The following is a 20,383-nucleotide window of genomic DNA, read 5'->3' as shown; positions in this document are numbered from 1 at the left end:
TCTAAACTTGTTCACAAAATTCCCGTAATTAATTATCTCCGTAGTATGTAGCGACAGAAAGAACGGCCATCTGCAAAAATTCAAGGGCCGTTCGGGCCGTCAAACAAAGAAAAGACATAAACATCGGGCCGTTTGTTTTGGTTTTCAAAACAAACGAAGCGATCAAACAGAAACATGGCGAGAAGTAATATTTGGCATGGAATGAAAAATCGATGTTTCTGAAAAACGTCAACAACCTTTAACCCACCCACCCATATACGTCAATTGACGTTCTTCTAACTTAAAATCGATTTGTGACTGACCCCTTAGGTATGTACTACAGTAAAATAAAGGAGGAAAAGAAATATGGAAAGTAACATTTGTCATGGAATAAACGTATTAAAAATCGATATTTCTGGTGAAATTTCTCAGCGTCAAAGATTCTAACCCACCCACCCCTTCGCGTCAATATAACGCTCATGAGTGACATAGGATTTCGACAATCGTTCTCCAGTGTTGACGAAATTATCTGTATTGAGAGTTCGCTAAGTTCTTGATAGTTTCATGACGCTTCCGCGCCAATCATCTTTACCTTCCTTTGAGACAAAATTATTTCTTCGCAGCTACATCTACCATTTTCAGAAAATTGGCTTTTGATATTTTACCGAACAAAAAAGTCTGTAAAATGCTTCTTTTCAATCAGGCGCAAGGTTTATAAATTTGCTGACAAGCGAAAAACGGAATGTTGAGTCTCGTAGAAATTAGCATTCGGTAGAATACAGCGAGAATAACAAATTCAAAATAAACAACTTTGAGAAGCCTTTTCGAAATTTAGTTGGGCAGAGGTAATACAACTATAAATTATATCAGACTTTATCTGGCCAAGTGAAAGTTATGCATTTGTTTAAGTGTTGCAGAATGTCTCTGCAGTCCATTGTAAATACTTTATAGCAAATATTTTGGAGTGAAAAGATGTATAGTTGAGTTATTTTTAACTTTCCGAAAGGGTTTATCTCCAGTAGAAATCATGAATCTGTCAAGATGACTAGCAGAAACTAGATTTGCTATTCCCAGCTCTCTGAGAACATCTTGAATGAGAAAAGCAACTGAGATAGATTCCACCATTGCTTCTGCTTTTGGAAATTAATCTAGAATGAGAAGCTATCAAACAGTTAGAGAGTACAAATAATGTTAGGCAATGTTAACTGAACCTTCTTAAACTAATTTTGGTAATTGAACCTGAAAGATCTTGATTTATTTGATTACAGTAATGGTTTCTTAGCATCTGATGCATTCAATAGATTCTATGATTATTTGATAGTTGTGATAGGAATCACTTTTTCGAAATTCACAATCGGAACCAGCAAGGATAGTTCAGTGACTTAGGGTGGTTGAATGGTTTCTGTTAGATAGATGACCCATTAGACATCAGATTACTGAATTCGAAACAAACACATCAAACCTCAATGGAACACTCTAAAAACTTTTTGATGTTTGCATTTTTATTATCAGTTTATTTAGTTGCAGGTTAAAAAAAGGCAGTACAAGACTGATGTGGACCTACTAAAAAAGAATAAATAGACTATAAATATATGAAGAAATTGCAAATACAAGTATATAAGAAGTATATTGGACTTCAGAAAGAGCATTGGTTTTGAGCTTCAAAGGATTATATAAAAAAATAATAATAACAAAGTTAAAATCGATATGTGAGTGGCCCCTAGTCATGTAACTTCTGCAAGTCTGTGTTGGCAGGGTCATATCCTTTTTCATGACATGAATTGAGTTTGCATATGAAAATTTTTGTGTTACATAGATTCTGCAGTCATAATGTCGTAATCTTCAAAATTACTGAACCCCATTTGCAAATGTTGAACATCTAATTTGATTTTTCTTTTCCTTTTAGCCATGGCACCAACAGAAATTTCAGTTGGCCTTAACAAGGGGCACAAAGTCACCAAGAATGCCCCAAAGACCAAAGTTAGCAGAACTAAAGGGGTAAGACATTTCAGTTAATTTTTTATTTCGTTCAACACACAACAGGGGAATGAATGAACCCTGAAAAAGGGTGGGTAGCATTTCTAATTCTTGATATTCATGATATAATCTTTTCGTTGATTGACACTCTGAATCAAAACATTTTTCCTCCATTATTGGTGGCAAAACAAATGCGTTCCCCAATGTTTTCCAAGCAAAGACCCCCAGAAAAAATAAGAAAAGATTAATACGGAAGTCCAAATACTCCAAATCAAAGAAAAAACTTTCATTGAAATTCTTTAGATATCTATAATAGATTTCCACAAGATATTTAATTCTATTACATTACTTCACAAGATATTAAGCTTTCTTTTTCGTAAACCCCCGGTTTCGAATAGGTTAGCTTACGTCAAACCTTTTGTTTAGGCGCAAAGATTACATCATGAATATCATCAATAGTTTAAGATGGATGTTATGTGGCAGATCACAATCTGTTGTCCCTGAATCAATGAAATATGCCGTTATTTGAGCTTTAACTATTTCGTATAATCAGAATGATGATTCAAAACTTTCGTTCTTCTGAAATGGTTAGGAAGACAACAAATTGAGTCTGACTGATTTAATTCAACGTTCTACTTCTAATTTTGACTACATGTTTTTTTATAACAAACTCATTAAATAAGGAATTTGAGACTGAAAATGGTCTGAAAAAATAAAGAATTTTTAAGGAACTACTCAGGCTAAGATTTATTTATTTATTTTGCAAGTTTTTAGACAAAATTTATGAGATTTAGAAACCAAGTAAAGGTTCCTTATTTATGAAAAACGTGTAAAGTCTGTGTAGATATAATCTGTAGCAGGGAGAAGAAAAACTGTAATTTTGAAATTTGAATTAAATAGCAGTTTTGTGAAAGTATTTAAGACGCTGTGGTATAGTGGTCATTACCGTGCTGCTGCACAGGCGACTGAGGTTCGACTCCCACTTGCAGCAGTTCACTTGGTAAGTGAATGAACCTTCGTCCGGGTCAGCCCATGTCATGCGAGGGGAATAAGGTAATTGTCCAAGATGCTCATTGAAAACATATATAGTTGCGAAAATAGGCCTCAAAGCCTCCTGCAACTCAACCAAATAGAAATATTCAAAAAGTGAAAGATGGGGAAGAAGCTCCAGGCTCTTAACCCTTCCTTTTGGTCTATAGACATTGCCACCAGTGACCCCTACTGGGAATTTGCCTATAAGATTCAAACATAATTAAAAATTTTAACAAAAGATGTTGATCAGTACAGAATCCAAATAAAAGAATGTTGAAAACACAGTTGATTAGCTTAGGTTTTGAAACTATTGTTTTTTTTTTAAACCTCAGTGTGCAAATGAAGAAATTGCCCTTTTTTGGACAAATTTCTTTTTCCTATGCATTAACAAAGAGTCTATTTATAATGGAATAGCCCAATATTGTAGTTGCTTTAAGAGAATCTGTTGATGATGACTAGCAGCTAAGCTAGATTTGCTAATCCCAGCTCTCTGATAATATCTTGAATGAGTAAAGCAACTGAGATGGATTTCTCTATTTTTCAACTGTTGAATTGTAATGATATTCATAACTTGAGGTTTTAAAGAAGTCAATCTAGAATTTGACTTCAATCAGATTAAGAACGTCCTTTAAAATGGAATAGCCCAATATTGTATTTGCTTTTAGAGAATCTGTTAATGATGACTAGCAGAAGCTAGATTTGCTAATCCCAGCTCTCTGAGAATATCTTGAATGAGAAAAGCAACTGAGATGGATTTCTCTATTTATCAACTGTTGAATTGTAATGATATTCAAAACTTGAGGTTTTAAAGAAGTCAATCTAGAATTTGACTTCAATCAGATTAAGAACGTCCTTTAAAATGGAATAGCCCAATGTTATATTTGCTTTTAGAGAATCTGTTAATGATGACTAGCAGAAGCTAGATTTGCTAATCCCAGCTCTCTGAGAATATCTTGAATGAGTAAAGCAACTGAGATGGATTTCTCTATTTATCAACTGTTGAATTGTATGATTTTCATAACTTGAGTTTTAATGAGTTAATCTAGAATTTGACCTGAATCGGGTTAAATGTTCTGGATTTAATTTTGCAAAGAAGCTTTTGCCTGAAAGCAGCTAAAATTAGCCATATTTTGCAACAAATGGAGACTTTAGACTGGTTTCTCAGCAGAGAATAAGATTTGAAAAATTTTGTGGTGAATTTAATTTTGCAAGATAGGCATCTCACGTGGTTATTCAAGTTTAAAATTTTGCAGAAAAAGGCAAGAACTTGCGAAATCATGAAATTTAATCTCACGAAAGTTAATCAGATTTTGAAGTAATAGTTATTGCACGGTAGACTCATTCACTGTTTTTAAAATGGTAGTTACAGCACTGTTCTTCGTCGCAAAATTAGGTATTTTTGCTTCATTTCTAAAGCTTTTTAAAGTCTGTGCCTTTGATATAGATATTCTACTCGTGAATATCTTTTCAACAAGCACAAACTGATCTGTCTTTCTCTTTTGAATTGTTCTCAAGAGCTCAAAACTGCTATTTGATTCGAGTTCTATCAAAATCTACCTCCCCTGCAGGTTACATTGAGTCATTGGAAATGATGAATCAAAATACTTTCGTTCTTCTGAAAATGTAAGGAAGAAATTTTACGATTCTGATTCAAAGCATTCAAAGAAATATTGATTTGTTTCTGTGGTGGGTCAATCCAGCTTGTCAAGGGAGAGAATCTAAAGTAAATGGCCTCAGGCCAAAAAAAAAAGTAGTCTTGTTTCCGGAAATCGGCCGGGTGAACTTTTTTTTGGAAAAAATATATCTCACCCGGCCGCAAATAGAAAAAAACAGCAAGCTTGTCGCAATAAAAAAGATACATAAAGAGTTTATTTTCCATTTTACGATTTTACGATCCATTTAACGATTGTATTCAAAGATTTATAAAGAGTTTATTTTCCATTTTACGATTTTACGATCCATTTAACGATTGTATTCAAAGATTTACGTATGTCACTTGTGTTTTGAAAAAGAAAATCTTCTGTCACAAATGTTTTCTACTTTCCTGTTTTATGTTGTTGTGAATAGAATTACCTTAGAGTACAGCTTCTTCTTAAAATTTCGTTTTTTCAAGAGACTTCGAACCTGGATTATTTTTTCGTACACGTCAATTACTCAAAACGTCTATCCAAATTAAAAACTTTCTTGAGGAGCGTTTACAATTTTTTATAAATTAAGCTATGTTAAAAATGAAATTTGATATGGTTTTCTTTTCTCGAACTCAGAGAAATCTATGAGGATTGAATTTGAGGCGTTCCCAGGTCTTAAAGTACCAATATGGCTGGTTCATTAAAACAGTTTTTGGGACCATTATACTGTAACCATTCAAGACAAGGTACCTGGACTAGAATATAAAAATCTAGGAAATCATTGCTTGCTAAGGTTTACAAGGACTATGAATTTGTGTATCGTAAGCAAAAAGAGTCCATAAAGTTTTCTGCACCAACTAGAAACTGTTCATTAACTTTTCCAAACATTTTTGTTTCAGATAGGTACGCAAAACTTATCCCAAAATATTTATTTTTATTTTCGAAAGGTTCTTAGCAAACGTGTAAAGTTTGTCCGTGATGTTGTCCAAGAAGTCTGTGGTCTTGCACCATATGAAAAACGTGCCATTGAATTGTTGAAGGTCAACAAGGATAAGCGTGCCTTGAAATTCGTCAAGAAGAGGGTAAGTCAAAATTTCTACACATTTAGTTTAATCCTAGCTGATAATGGATATTTGATAAACTTTTTTAGACTGATCTCACGGCACATTCGCTGCAAACTACGATTATACTCATGGTAGAGGGAGAACTTTTTAAGTTTGCATTGATTCATGATATTCATGACGTAATGTTATCTACGGAAAGAGCCCGTTTTTTGCCAGTAGTGGCAAATTTTAGATAACTTCTGTCTAGTTTATATTCTCAACTTAAGTTGAGCTATAATCTGAGAATGTCTGTATGTATGTATGTCCGTCCGAAAACTTTAGGGCAGGCTGGACACTTCAAAAAAGGTCGGATTTGGCTGAAATTTGGCACACTTGTTTCTTGGGTGAATATCGGGGGGTGTTTTTTTCATTTTTTGAAAATTTAGATTTTTGGGGCCTGGGGACGAGTTTTTCGCCAAAACGAGGCTAAAACTTTGGGGCAGCCTGGAGACTTGAAAAATTGTTCGATTTGGCTGAAATTTTGCACACTTGTTACTTGGATGAATATCTGGGGGTGCTTTTTGCATTTTTCAAAAATTTTGATTTTTGGGGCCTGGGAACGAGTTTTTTGCCAAAACGAGGCAAAAGCTTTGGAGCAGTTTACAGGCCTCCAAAATGATCGGATTTGGTTGAAATTTGGCACACTTGTTCATTGGGTGAATATCTGGGGGTTTGAATGGGGCCTATGAATGATTTGAAGCCACTGAAGTTGAGCCCAGTGCGTTGCGCACGTTCGACTATTTGCCACTACTGGCTAAAACCGGGTTCTTTCCGTTGAAAACATCACGTCATTCATGAATATCATGAATAGACCTTTACAAATATTACGTCACGAACATCACTTGCCTCGTATTCAAAAAATTACTATGGTGATTATGTCCCTTTAGACATTAAATGACCTTTTTTATAAGTAGAAAATAATTTTAATAAAATCTGCTGTGTGTTAATCACCATGACAATAACTTCAAAACGAGGCTTGTGGTAATTTATGAAAAGATCTATTTTGACGGAATTCAGCTTTTTCAGTTCTATAAGATATCTGTTCAGAGTCCAAAAACCTTTGCATCAAACGTTTGAAAAAGTCTTAAAATGAAATGGACGCTACTTTGTAGAAAGCAGGGCGTCTAAGAACTAACTGATTAATAAAGAGAAATGTCGGTGTATTAATCAAAGGGGAGTAACTTTGCGTGGTTGTGGCTGATTTATTTATTTTATTTTTGTAGCTCGGAACACACACTCGTGGCAAAAGGAAGAGAGACGAGCTCACCCGAATTTATAAAAATATGCGAGCAAAGAAATAAATTTTCCTTTTCTGCAAACAAAGTCTTATTTTCTTTTATTGGACCTACCTAAGGTAGTCCTTTAAATTAACCCTTGTCCGTTCGTTCGTCTGTTGCCAGCTTTTCTCAGGATTGGCTCATTAGTTTTTTCTGATTTTTGGCACAATGATGCAAAATGGCAATGCCCATAATGTGACGCAGCCCGATTTTGGAAAAAAAATTTTCTCCGGCCGAAAATGCCGGAAATATGCCGGAAAAACTGTTTTTTGGCATTTTCTCGAGATTTTATCATTAGTTTTTTCTGATTTTTTGCTCAAAGATGCGTATTAACAATGCCCAAAAAATGGCCGAGTCCGATTTTTGAGAAAAAATTTTTTCCGGCTTAAAATACCGGAAATATGCCGGAAATCGCTGTTTTTGCAGATTTTCATTGGCCTTTTTCCTTATAATTGATTGTTTTTTCATTCAAATAGCAATGCCCACCATCAAGCATGTTTTAATTTTCAATAAAATTGATCTTTGAAGCCGGAACAACCTATTTTCGCCGGAAATACAGTATTTCTTGAATTTCTCGAGCTGTACTTTATATTTTTTTATGAAATTTTGCACATTGATGCAAAATGACAATACCTAAAATGTGACGGAGCCTGATTTTCGAAAAACATTTTTTCCGGCCGAAAATGCCGGAGATAGGCCGGAAAAACCGTTTTTTTGTCAATTTCTCGAGATTTCATCATTAGTTTTTTCTTTTTTTTTTGCACATAGATGCGTAATAGCAATGCCCAAAACATGGCTGAGTTCGATTTTTGAGAAAAGTTCTATTCTTGCCGAAAATGCCAGAAATATACCGGAAATCGCCGTTTTTGCAGATTTTCATTGGACTTTTTCCTATTATTTCTTTGTTTTTTCACGCAAAATTATTATTGATAACAATGCCAACCATCGAGCATGGTTCAATTGTCAATAAAACTGATTTTTGATACCGGACTTTCTAAAAATCGCCGGAACAGCCGAATATCGCCGGAAAAACGATTTTTCTTGAATTTCTCGAGCTGTACTTTATATTTTTTCATGAAATTTTGCAGACTGATGAAAAATGGCAATACCTAAAATGTGACGGAGCCTGGTTTTTGAAGTAAAACAATTTCGGCCAAAAATGCCGATAATATGCCGTCAAAACCGGTTTGTTGCCATTTTCGCGAGATTTCATTAATCGTTTTTCCCGATTTTTGCATGAAGATGTGTATCAGCAATGCCCTAAGTGTGGCCGATTCGGATTTTTGAGAATCTTGTCATGCCGGAAGTGTGCCGGAAATCGCCGTTTTTGCAGATTTGAATTGGGCTTTTTCCATATATTTCTTTGTTTTTTCACTTAAAAAAATTATTGATAACAATGACACCATCAAGCATGATTCAATTGTCAACAAAACCTTTCCAAATTTGCAACCGGAACTTTCTATTCCTTTTTCCCTAAACCCCTCCCCCCCCCATCAAATATCAATGATAACATTTAATGCATTTTCGCTAACTGCTATATTTTCTAAATGATTGCTATCTAAGTTTCATCATCAGGTAGGTCCATTCAGCATATTGCTTGTTTTAAAGTTGTCTCAAAAGTATTTTAAAGGTTTTCTACGGGAATAAAAGGAGCTCAAGGCCGGGGTAAATTATTTTAACATTCCATCGAACATGCCATTTTTATGGGGGGGGGTACATTGAATTTAAAGCCCGAAGGGCTATAGTAGAATCTCTATTTTTGACGACAGATTGAATCTAGCAATTGCTTTGTTTACAATTGATATTTTTTCGAAATTTAGCTGTAAATTTTAGTTTCAATCTATCATTTGTGGAAAAACCAGGCGAGCCGCGCAATTCTAGCCCTTAGCGGGGCTTATACTTCATTGGGGGGATACATATGAGATAGCCAACATGGGGAGTCGTTTTTACAAGGGGTAGCTTACTGTATAGTTTTTATGCCCCCAAAACGTAGGTCGTCATTAATATGAGGATTCTGACCTGTAGATTTATCAAAATTAGACTATTTTTGTTTATTGGGCTTTTCCAGAAAAAGATTGAATATGGGGGTAGAGGTTGCAACGATTTTCAGTGATTTAGGCGTAGTTTATATGGCCGGTTTTTTGCCGTGTCTAATTCAAATATATAAAATCGGCAAAAACGAGGCAAAAGTTTGATATTAATTGAGATCGACAGTATAAACTGAAAATTTATTTGAAGTCGACTTTAAATAAGCTTTTATTTTGAACTCGACTTTAAATGAATTGAGGAAACCCCTATTTTAAACAAAAGAAACAAAGAAGTTTGGTGTCTTTTCACATGAAAACATTATTTTCTGAATTAAGATCGACAAAAAAGTAGGCCGTTTAAACCAGTGCCGATCTTTTGCCGCTCTTTTTAATTAAGTCCAGCAAAAATTGCCGTGCTCAATTGTTAAGGTCGACGACCTCAAATCAAAATTTGATTTATAAAGCCGCTCTCAATTAGACTTACCTTAAGGGAAGAAATTTTCGCGAATCAGAGTTTCAAAATGGGAAATTTCGCGGAATTTAATTTCGCGAATGAGCCGATTTTAAAAGTTTCACGGAATTTAATTTCGCGATTGAGAAGAATTTATCAACTTAGATTAACTTTTAAGCATCACGGAGTTGTTTATATTTGTTTATACTTAATAAAAAATACACGTTATAATGCTTAAAAATCAATCGTGTGCATCTTTTTTCGTAATACCTGGTCAAAAACAACAAAATAAAAGAAGAAGAAAAAAAAACGAATTTCGCGGAATTTAATTTCGCGATTTAACAATTTTGGTGTGTTTTGCGGAATTTAATTTCGCGAAAATTTCTTCCCTTGAGGTAGTTTTTTTTGATGAAGTTATTTGAATTAGACACGGCAAAAAACCGGCCATATAAACTACGCCTTACACTCAAATTTTTTATAAGCATACTGAAGCTTGATTTTCCAGAAAAATTAAGCATTCCTTGAGGCTCAGCCAAAGAAATTTTTAGAATCATAATTTCCAAAACTTCAGAAAATAGCAGAAGAATGAAGAAGAGAATTACAAACAAAATTGGTGATTTAATTTTTAATCTCTTATAAATAACACAACTTGGTCTCTAAAGAATGTACACTTTCTAAACTTACAATAAGCTTTTCGTTTTTGTGAACGTAAAAAATAAAATTTTCTCTAAAATATTAACCCCCTTCATAATTTTTTTACCGAGCAGAGAGTTAAGCATAAGTCGAGGCTCAAAATTGAGCTTTACTTAAGCATAGTGAGCTTCAGCCGAAATGTGACCGTGTGCTTATAAAAAAATGAGTGTACCCCCCGGACAAAGTGACTTTTGCCCAATGAAGTATAAGCCCGAAGGGCTAGAAGTCAATCTCTTTGGTAGGATTTGAAGCCAACAAATCCTACCAAAGTTGCGCGGCCTTGAGCGACCCGCCTGGTTTTTACACAAATGACAGATTGAAACTGAAATTTACCGCTTAATTTCGAAAAATATATCACTCGAAAACAAAGGGATTGGGCTCTTCCAGAAAAAATCCGTTCATGGGGGGTGGAGGATATATATATTATTTTTTTCATGAATTACCCCTGGACATTTTGATTTTGAACCCCCTGGACACGGGTTATACCCCTGGACAAACATCAAATCAACCCCGTGGACACAAAAAATTACCCCTGGACATTGCAATTTTTTGGTATTTTTTCAATACCCCTGGACAATTCATCCTCCACCCCCCATTAACGGATTTTTTCTGGAAGAGCCCATTGCTAGATTCAATCCGTCATCAAAAATACGGCGCATATTTTAAGGCTTCAATTTTTCTTGCCTGAGAAAGGTTAGAGATTGACCTCTAGCCCTTCGGGCTTGAAACTCAATGCTTTTGCCCCCCCCCCCGGACAAGGCAAATTTTGATGATTATTCGCTACCCCCGGACAATATATCCTCCACCCCCGGACATTTTCTTGAAGAGCCCATTGAAAGAATGATGGTTATACTTAAAAACGAGTATGTTTTTGATGGTTTGAGACAGATTCAAAATAACATATTTGCGTCCAAACTAGACTAGAGTCTACTTTTGGCTGAACTTTGCTTTTTGATAATTTTTTATAACGCTGAGTCCAGTGAAGTAGACTAGGAGCGTTTGGCGAGGTCGCCATTTTGAAAAAGAATGTTTAAAATCCAAATAGCAAAAAAACTACTTGGAGTTGAAAGATATAACCAAAAATGAGAAACAAACATCAGTAACAGATTTGCAATCCCTTATTCTCAAATAAAAACATTGCTTCATACTGTTTTTACCTTCCAAAAACAACTAAAATCTGGCGGACTGTTTTACAGTCCGCCTAAGCAAAAGCATATTACCATGTACTACCGGGCCACTTAATCGCGCCACCCAGTCTATAAAAGAAAGCTTTAAGTGGACCCCGGGCTACGTCTAAACTGAAGGAAATATTACAGAGAGAATTTGCACACTTTAGGGAGCGGTCATTAAGTATGGCTCTTGGTAGGGTGGAAGATATTTGGGTAGGGTATGAAAATTTTCCTCTTTTTTTGGTAGGATATGGAAAAAAGATGATAGAAAAATTTTACAGACCAGACTACCACTGGTCCACTATTTGCCCCAAATCCTTGAATGGTCCACTATTTGCCCCAAATCCTCGACCGGTCCACTATTTACCCAAAACCCTCGATTGGTCCACTATTTGCCCCAAATCCTCGACTGGTTCACTATTTGCCCCAAATCCTCGACTGGTCCACAATTTGCTCCAAATTTTAAAATAAAATGGCCGCCAAAGTACGACAATTGACTTGTAAACAAAGGGATGAAAAGAACTCTTGTATATTGCTCATTCCGACATCGACTTTTTATTTCTGCCTGTCTTCTCTGAGGCTTTCTTCTGACCCCCTGGTGACTTTTCTAACTTATTTACTATGTTTTCTGAGGCTCGGAAAACACGAGTTACGTTAAATGTGACGTCATCAATGGGAAATTATGACGTCACAAGTAGATAATTTAACTCGTCAATTTATGGTGCACCTTAATCTTACGAGTTAATTAGCTCGTCAATTTATGGTGCACCATAATCTTACGAGTTAATTAACTCGTCAATTTATGGTGCACCATAATCTTACGAGTTAATTAACTCGTCAATTTATGGTGCACTTTAATCTTACGAGTTAATTAACTCGTCAATTTATGGTGCACCTTAATTTGACGAGTTAAATTTTCATGAAGTTGAAACCAAGTTGGTCAAAAATTCTAAAATAGTGGTTAAATTATTTTTTGTGCCTATTTTTAGTTTAAAATTATTGGAATGGTAATTTTCTCTCATAATATTCTATAGTCTTTAACTGAGACAGAAGTTGACAAAAAGTATTTAGGCTGGCTCAAATGCTAAGGGAGGGGCATATGTTTATAGTTTTGTTCCCTGTAGAGATTTAAGAATAAAATTACGAATTTAGAAGCTTAAAAAGAAAAATGTTATTTTTACTGATTTTTGGTCGACTTTAAATCTGGATCTAAGTGCCCATCTCCATTCCCCCATAAAAAACGGTCACTTAAAGCCGAATTACAGACGTAATTCTGAAAAGTTACTCTCAGGTGCCAAATAAACGGGGGGGGGGGGTGGTCGGAAAAATTTAATAAACAGGAAGGCCTAATTACCGGGGGTTTGAAAATGTACCTCTAAAAACCCTAAGAAAGGATAAAAATAGACTAAATTTAGGCTGAGAGTACTAAATATTTGACAAATAAGACAGTCATCGTAAATAATTGAATATAAATTGACGAGTAAGATTAAGGTGCACCATAAATTTACGAGTTAATTAACTCGTAAGATTAAGGTGCACCATAAATTGACGAGTTAAATTATCTACTTGTGACGTCATAATTTCCCATTGATGACGTCATATTTGACGTAACTCGTGTTTTTTGTAACTCATGTTTTTTAACTCGTGTTTTGGGCTTTTCCAGAAAAAATCCGTTCATGGGGGGTGGAGGATGAATTGTCCAGGGGTATTGAAAAAATACCAAAAAATTGCAATGTCCAGGGGGTAAATTGCAATGTCCAGGGGTAATTTTTTGTGTCCAAGGGGTTGATTTGATTTTTGTCCAGGGGTATAACCCGTGTCCAGGGGGTTTAAAATCAAAATGTCCAGGGGTAATTCATGAAAAAAAATAATATATCCTCAACCCCCCATGAACGGATTTTTTCTGGAAGAGCCCTTTCCGAGCCTCGTGTTTTCTCACTATTTTAAAGTGTTTTAACTTAACTTGAAATATCAACCCGACCGTATGGGTAAAATTGCCCCTTTTTTAACCTGACTGAAGTTCAAGCCGTTACTAGCCCGGGGTCCACTTAAAGCTTTTTTTATAGACTGGATGGCGCGATTAAGTGGCCCGGTAGTATATGGTAATATGCTTTTGCTTAGGCGGACTGTAAAACAGTCCGCCAGATTTTAGTTGTTTTTGGAAGGTAAAAACAGTATAAAGCAATATTTTTATTTGAGAATAAGGGATTGCAAATCTGTTAATCGTGTTTGTTTCTCATTTTTGATTATATCTTTCAACTCCAAGTAGTTTTATTGTTATTTGGATTTTTAATATTTTTTTTCAGAATGGCGACTTTGCCAAATGCTCCTAGTCTACTTCACTGGACTCAGCGTCATAAAAAATTATCAAAAAGCAAAGTTCAGCTAAAAGTAGACTCTAGTCTAAGCCGTTACTATCAACCATGCGGGGTCCAAGGCGCCGAGTATGCACCCGGCACAGTGACAAGCCGTTACTAGTAACAACCAGAAAATTTAAAATGTCGGAATGATTAATATACAAGAGTTTTTTTCCCAAAGGGATGGGGTCCATGATTGAGGGTCACTTTCTAAGCATGTTTTGACTGCTTTCTTAATGTTTTTGAGCCAAACTAAAAGCTGAAAAGTAAGGAAGACATACAGTATTCAAAATTGTCTAACAGAAAATTATTTTCCAATTACCCTATTAATTTTTCCATGTAGTCCGCCAAAGAAAAATCCGGGAGAAAAATATAAACATTTTGATTACAAAAGTTATGCCAACAAAACAAACTATAGCCACTCTATATAGATCAAATGACGTAAAAGTAACATAAAAACATGCAGAGATACTTTTAGTATATTCTTTTAAGTATTCCATTTATTAAAAAATAAAGAAGTCAGTTTTGTTATGAAAACACTTTTCTTCGACAAACTTCTATACTTTCTGACAACTATGACGGCCATTTTGTCTTATCGCCTCCGATTTTTCGCCAAAGTCCAACAGCACTCCATCGTAGCGGTTCGTTTGAAAAATCTCAAACCAGAAAAGACAATGACAACAGACCCTCTACGGTAGATACTACCCGTAGATATTGGGTTTGTGTACAGACAATGTAAAGCCCGAAGGGCTAGATTTGCGGCCTTTATCGAAAAGTGAAGCAAGTTTTGGTAGGATTTCCTACCAAAGAAATCACGTGACAACAAGCAATTTCACTGGTTTGAGAGATGCGAAATAGCGTTTGCCGGCTAATTTTTTTGATCTCGCGCTCTGAAAACAATTAAAATGCTAGATCCTATCCATCGGCACGAAATTTAAAAAGTCAAATCTTTACTTCACTTTTTTTTGCTTGAGAAAGCTTAAAGTTGCCTATATAGTCCTTCGGGCTTTACAGATATCTGTGGAAATAACTACATGTGGTCTATAAAAAGAACGACAAAAGACTGGTGTAAAGGCTGGCAAACGATATCATACTTCAGGATGCATGGTCTCTTATTTTCTACTTTCCTATCTTCTATCCTGATTTTCTGTCTTTCTCAAGTGTTTCTAACTGTTTTCTAAGTATTTTTCTGAAATTTGCCCGTACCGGTGAAACAGGTCTCCCACCCCGGCTCGAACCACCAAATGCAAGCAACCTTTGTTTGGTATCAGGGGGGGTCGGGGTCAAAAATCCGAAGCACAGAGGCCGTTGTTCAATTCATAGAGGTCGCCGTAGAAATCATCGATGTCGTCGTCTATTACATAGAGGTCGTGAGCGGACTATAGAGGTCGTAGTGTAAAATTCAACATTTTAAGCTCGGTCTTTGATTTATAACATTAAGGTCTGGAAAATACACGTCACTATCCAATCATAGAGGTCATCGTTCAACCGTAGAGGTCGTCGTCAAAACGTAGAGGTCGTCGTCCAACCGTAGATGTCGTCGTCCAACCGTAGAGGTCGTCGTACAACCGTAAGAGGTCGTCGTTCAACCATAGATGTCGTCGTCCAACCGTATAGACGTTCCCGATTTCCCCGATTTTCCGGATTTGTTGTTTATTGTCCATTAATTACTCTTAAACTTAGAGTCAAATGACGTCAAAATTTGCACTTTTATGACGTCATAATATAGCTAACTCGAAAATTCCTAACTCGATGATTCCAGGCCTCTCCTACAATCTCTATAATCGATTTTACTGATTACGAATGGATCTACGGTTGAACGACGGCCTCTACGGTTGAACGAAGATCTCTACGGTTGTACGACTACCTCTACGGGTTGAACGACGACCTCTGCGTTTGAACGACGGCCTCTACGGTTGAATGACGGCCTCTACGGTTGAACGACGACCTCTATGATTGAACGACGACCTCTACGGTTGGACGACGACCTCTATGATATGATTATATGCTAGACGGAAATTTTGTCATCTTTCAGACCTTCGTTTATTTTCCAGACGTGACCTTAATGTTATAAATCAAAGAGCAGATCTTTAAAATGTTGAATTTTACACTACGACCCATTACGACCTCTATTATAGTCCGCTTACGACCTCTATGTAATTCTTGATATGCGTAAGTCATTTTTCTAGCGGAAACACCCTAAAAAAGCCGGGATTTGACCTCTCTCTGTTACTAAAAATAGAAACACAGAGGTCAAAAACCGGCTTTTTTGGGTGCTGCATATGCTGACGACCTCGCTGGTACTGGGAAGCTTCAAGCCCTGAAGAAGTGGTGGGATGACGTCAATGACTTAGGACCTCTCCTAGGTTACAACCCAAAAGCTTCCAAGTCGTATCTGATAGTGAAGGAGGAGAAGCTCGAAGAAGCAAATGTGCTATTCAAAGACACAGGAATCAACATCACGGTTGATGGACATAAATATCTTGGTGGTTTCATTGGTCAAGAGGGTGGCCAACAGGAATATGTAAAGAAATTGATAGAAAAATGGCAAGCTCCAAACACTGAGTGATATCGCAAGATCAGAACCACACCTCGCCTACTGTGCATTCGTTGGTGGGTATGTTAGCAAGTTCACCTACTACCTACGTGTGATGCCCGGAATTGAGGATTATCTGAAGACCCTCGATGAAGTTATTGACAAATATTTCATTCCTTCAATTACTGAAAACCATCACTGCAGCACCGAAGAAAGACTACTCTTGTCACTACCGGTGCGTATGGGAGGATTGGCCATACCCATCTTATCATCTCTGGCGAAGGAAGAATTTCAAAACTCCAGAGAACTTACAATGAAGTTCTCCCAAGACATCATCGAACAGAAACCAGTGTACGAAGTTGACAACAGGGCAGCAAAGTCTGAGATCAAGAGAAAACGGAAAGAAGGAAGAACAATCATCCTCGAAAATCTCCGCAGAGAAATGACACGTCAAGAGCTGAAAGCGAACGATCTTGCTCAAGCAAAAGGTGCATCCAAATGGTTGACCACTGTACCCCTGAAATCTGAAAATTTCAACCTATCAAAAAGAGAGTTCTTCGACGCAATTGCCGTCCGATACAGATGGAACATGAAGCACCTACCTTAAGTGTATTAATTTTGGCGGGGATTAAATTTGGCGGATTTGGCGGTTTTAGGCGAAATCCGCCAAATTAAATACCCGCCAAAATTTTCAAGATCGGTCAACCGCCAAATTAAATACCCGCCAAAATTAACAAAAATAGAATTATGTGAAGAATCACAACTTTTTAGTATATTTTTGAGTAATTTTCACCCATTTCAGTGTGACAAAACTTCCAATTCGCCAAATTAAATCCTCGCCAAAATTTCCAAAATTGATCAACCGCCAAATTAAATACCCGCCAAAATTAGCCTGTCGCTCAACCACCAAATTAAGTACACGCCAAAATTAATACACTTAAGGTACCATCGACATGTGCATGTGGCAAGTCGTTCTCTGTCGAGCATGCACTTTCCTGCCCTAAAGGAGGGTTCATCTACCAACGGCACAACACTTTGAGGGATACAATTGCTCAAATGTTGAATCAAGTGACACATGATGTCGCTATCGAACCAATGTTGGAGCCGATCACTGGCGAACGTTTAAACAAAGGTGCGATCACGACTGACAACGCGAGAGCTGACATCAGTGCTGGAGGCTTTTGGGTTCGTGGACAACGAGCATTTTTTTATGTAAAGGTATTCAACGCCTATGCTCTGTGATTCACAGCCCAAAGTCTCAAAAGCGCTTTTGCGTCAAACGAACGGGAAAAAAAGAAAAACTACAACGAACGAATTATCAAAGTTGATCATGGATCATTCACTCCGTTGATATTTTCCATGAATGGTGGAATGGGTGTAGAGGCTGAGCACTTCTTTGGAGCGCTAGCTAATCTACTAGCTGATAAGACAGATTCTCACGCGTCTCAAACCAAAAATTGGATCAGAACAAAAATTTCGTTTGCTTTAACGAGATCAGTTGTAACATGTATTCGAGGCACACGAACACTTAAACCAAACCTTAGGTTTGATGAGATTGTATACGGAAGAAACATTGTGGCAATTTGTAATATTGTGATAAACTGGTACCAACAACAATCAATATTTATTTTTACGATATATTTCGGATATATTTATCCATCATCAGGTCTAAAAGAATAAAAACAGTTAAAAACAGTTATATAGATTTAAAAATTATATAAGGTAAATTTCAAAATAATGCAACGCATCCCTTCACTACATACACATAAGACACTATAAATGAATAAGCAAAATTGAATTGATACTGAAAATAAAAGGAAAAATTAGAAAAAATACATACAAGTATATAAATCGCTCAGGGAGTATAGACGTAGCGTTTTGGGAATTATGATGAGATTGACTTATTGAATAACAATATTTTGAAATCGGCAAGTACAAAACGCCTACTACCTACTACTTAATACTTACTACCTACTACTTACTACTTACTACTTACTACCTACTCAGTTTGTATACTTTACAGACCAGAACTCTCCTTCGCTTGTTCGAAATCTTAATATCTGAATGCTAACACACAAGTCTTTGCGTACGTACGTACGGGAGTAAATATTCTCTTCGCCTCATATAAGTATACTGAAGTATAAAACAAAAGGCCATTATCTTGATTTTTTCTCTTTCCTAAACCTACTCTCTCTTATGACTCTTATTATAAGAACTTTCCTTTTTCCTAAACATACCCCCTCTTATGACTCTTATTATAAGACGATAAGAATACACGTAAATGTCTAAAAAAGGCTCTGTAATATAAATAGGGGGTCAATCTATCTCTATCCTATTGTATGATCTGCATCATATCAAATGGTGCCAAAATATTTCTTGGAATTGGCGGGGGAATTGGTTTGCGAAGCTTTTAATATTCAATAACTGTGTCAATATTTTTATCAAAAATTTCATTTCGTCAATACTTTGACATGGTCAAACTGACACCTCTAAAACAGCTCTTTGTAGTATTTTCCTATTGAAAATTTCTACATTGCGATACTGAAAGCATCTTATTGAGCACAATAAGAATTTTTGCTACATAAAATGAAGTCTACAAAGGTCATATTTAATGACCCTGTCAATAGTTTGGTTCAAAAGGGTCATTTTGTCAATAAATGTCAAAGACATGTCAAAGGATTTTCAGCAAGTACCCAGTGAAACATAGGGCTCTACTTACTTAAAGTATTTTAACTTTTTAGATTGATCGATTCTTATAAATACAACTGACATGCATAAATAAGTGTGCTAAGGAAATATTTTTCTCTTCTACGAAGAAGTGCGTCTGTAAACTTTATAGAAAAAGCGCGGGAAAAAGTCATAAACAAAATAAAAGAGAGAAAATATTTTGAAGTCTTCAAAGTACGATAAAAGAAGAAGTTTTAACTTTTTTACCACCAAAATTTCAGATTTTGCTAATTTTAACATGTTGAATATTTTAAGGTAATTTCGAGCCGTTTTGAGCTATTTTACAGTAGGTAGTAAGTAGTAGGTAGTAAGTATTAAGTAGTAGGTAGTAGGCGTTTTGTACTTGCCGATTTTGAAATGTTAGCTTTTCATAGATTTTAGTACTTAATTTTTTCACCGTATTTACCATTGCTTTTGTTTATGCTTTTGTTTTGAGTTTGGCATGACCCGCTAGGTTGTGCTAGTTCGACAATTTTCGATTCAGTTTTCAGTTTTGTTTGTGTCGTGATTTCAATTATTTTTTTATTTAACTTTGAATTTCCTAGCTCTACATATTTTAAGCAATTTATATATTGTAACGCTTTAATTTAATATTTAATTACTAATTTTTTGGGTGCTTCCGTTAAAAAATATGACGTCATCTTGACTTACGCATATCATGAATAGACGACGACATCGATGATTTCTACGGCGACCTCTATGAATTGAACGAAGGCCTCCGTGCTTCGGATTTTTGACCCCGACCCCCCCCCCCCTGATAGTTTACAATACCCCAATGCTTAACCGCTTGCTCCAACGAGACACGGCAGAAAGCTGTCATTCACATATACTTATAGCGTGTAATTTACAGATTGTGACTCTCGAGCTCCAACCCTAACCCTAACCGATAATAACCGAATCGGAATTTCAGTCAGGTTTAAAAAAAGGGGTACTTTTATCCATATTATAATAACATTACCCCCGTCTTTTGCCAGTTCGGTATAGGTAATATGTTATGAATTGCGTGATTTTGCTGTGCGACGATAGTTGCATTTGGTGGTGGGAGATAGTTTCAGAATTAGCCAAATAATTACCGTGAGTATCACAGCGCGAATAAATTCGAGCTGTGAAGACAAAGTTTTTTTTTAATACAAGATCTTGTAGAAAAACGCTCGCAAAGTAGATATATTTCACCGTTTGGCTTCGTTTGGCTTAGAGGAGGTTGCGGATCATGTCTGATTTGCTTTTTTAATCAGTTTGATCATCACGTCCCTATCTCACTTTATTTTTTTCACTCGAAATTCTTTTTGTTTTGATTCGATTTTTGTGTTATTTTTCTTTCTTGAGTGACGTAATTTGGTTCTGCATTTTAAAAACAAAATTCGATTGACAATTTTCGAACGTTTTGCAATGCAGCGCCTTCCGATTGGAAAACCCAACCTCGTCCT

The 20,383-nt window shown here is 36.1% G+C and overlaps 1 protein-coding gene across 1 annotated transcript; it reads left to right on the top strand.

Annotated features, from left to right (window-relative positions):
* The first annotated feature begins 732 nt into the window (after nucleotides 1–732).
* LOC136819115 (large ribosomal subunit protein eL36-like) lies at nucleotides 733–7,042 on the top strand. The gene is made up of 4 exons (XM_067075285.1): nucleotides 733–824; nucleotides 1,886–1,977; nucleotides 5,564–5,698; nucleotides 6,943–7,042. Exons 2-4 carry the CDS (start codon nucleotides 1,888–1,890, stop codon nucleotides 7,018–7,020), a joined length of 303 nt encoding a protein of 100 aa, XP_066931386.1. The 5' UTR covers nucleotides 733–824; nucleotides 1,886–1,887; the 3' UTR covers nucleotides 7,021–7,042.
* Nucleotides 7,043–20,383: the final 13,341 nt, after the last annotated feature.

The sequence above is a fragment of the Clytia hemisphaerica genome, unplaced genomic scaffold, assembly GCF_902728285.1.
Source record: "Clytia hemisphaerica strain Z4C2 unplaced genomic scaffold, Clytia hemisphaerica genome assembly, whole genome shotgun sequence".
Classification (NCBI taxonomy): domain Eukaryota; kingdom Metazoa; phylum Cnidaria; class Hydrozoa; order Leptothecata; family Clytiidae; genus Clytia; species Clytia hemisphaerica.
The sequence above is the reverse complement of the archived record's forward strand: the minus strand, read 5'-3'. Positions and strand labels throughout refer to the sequence as shown.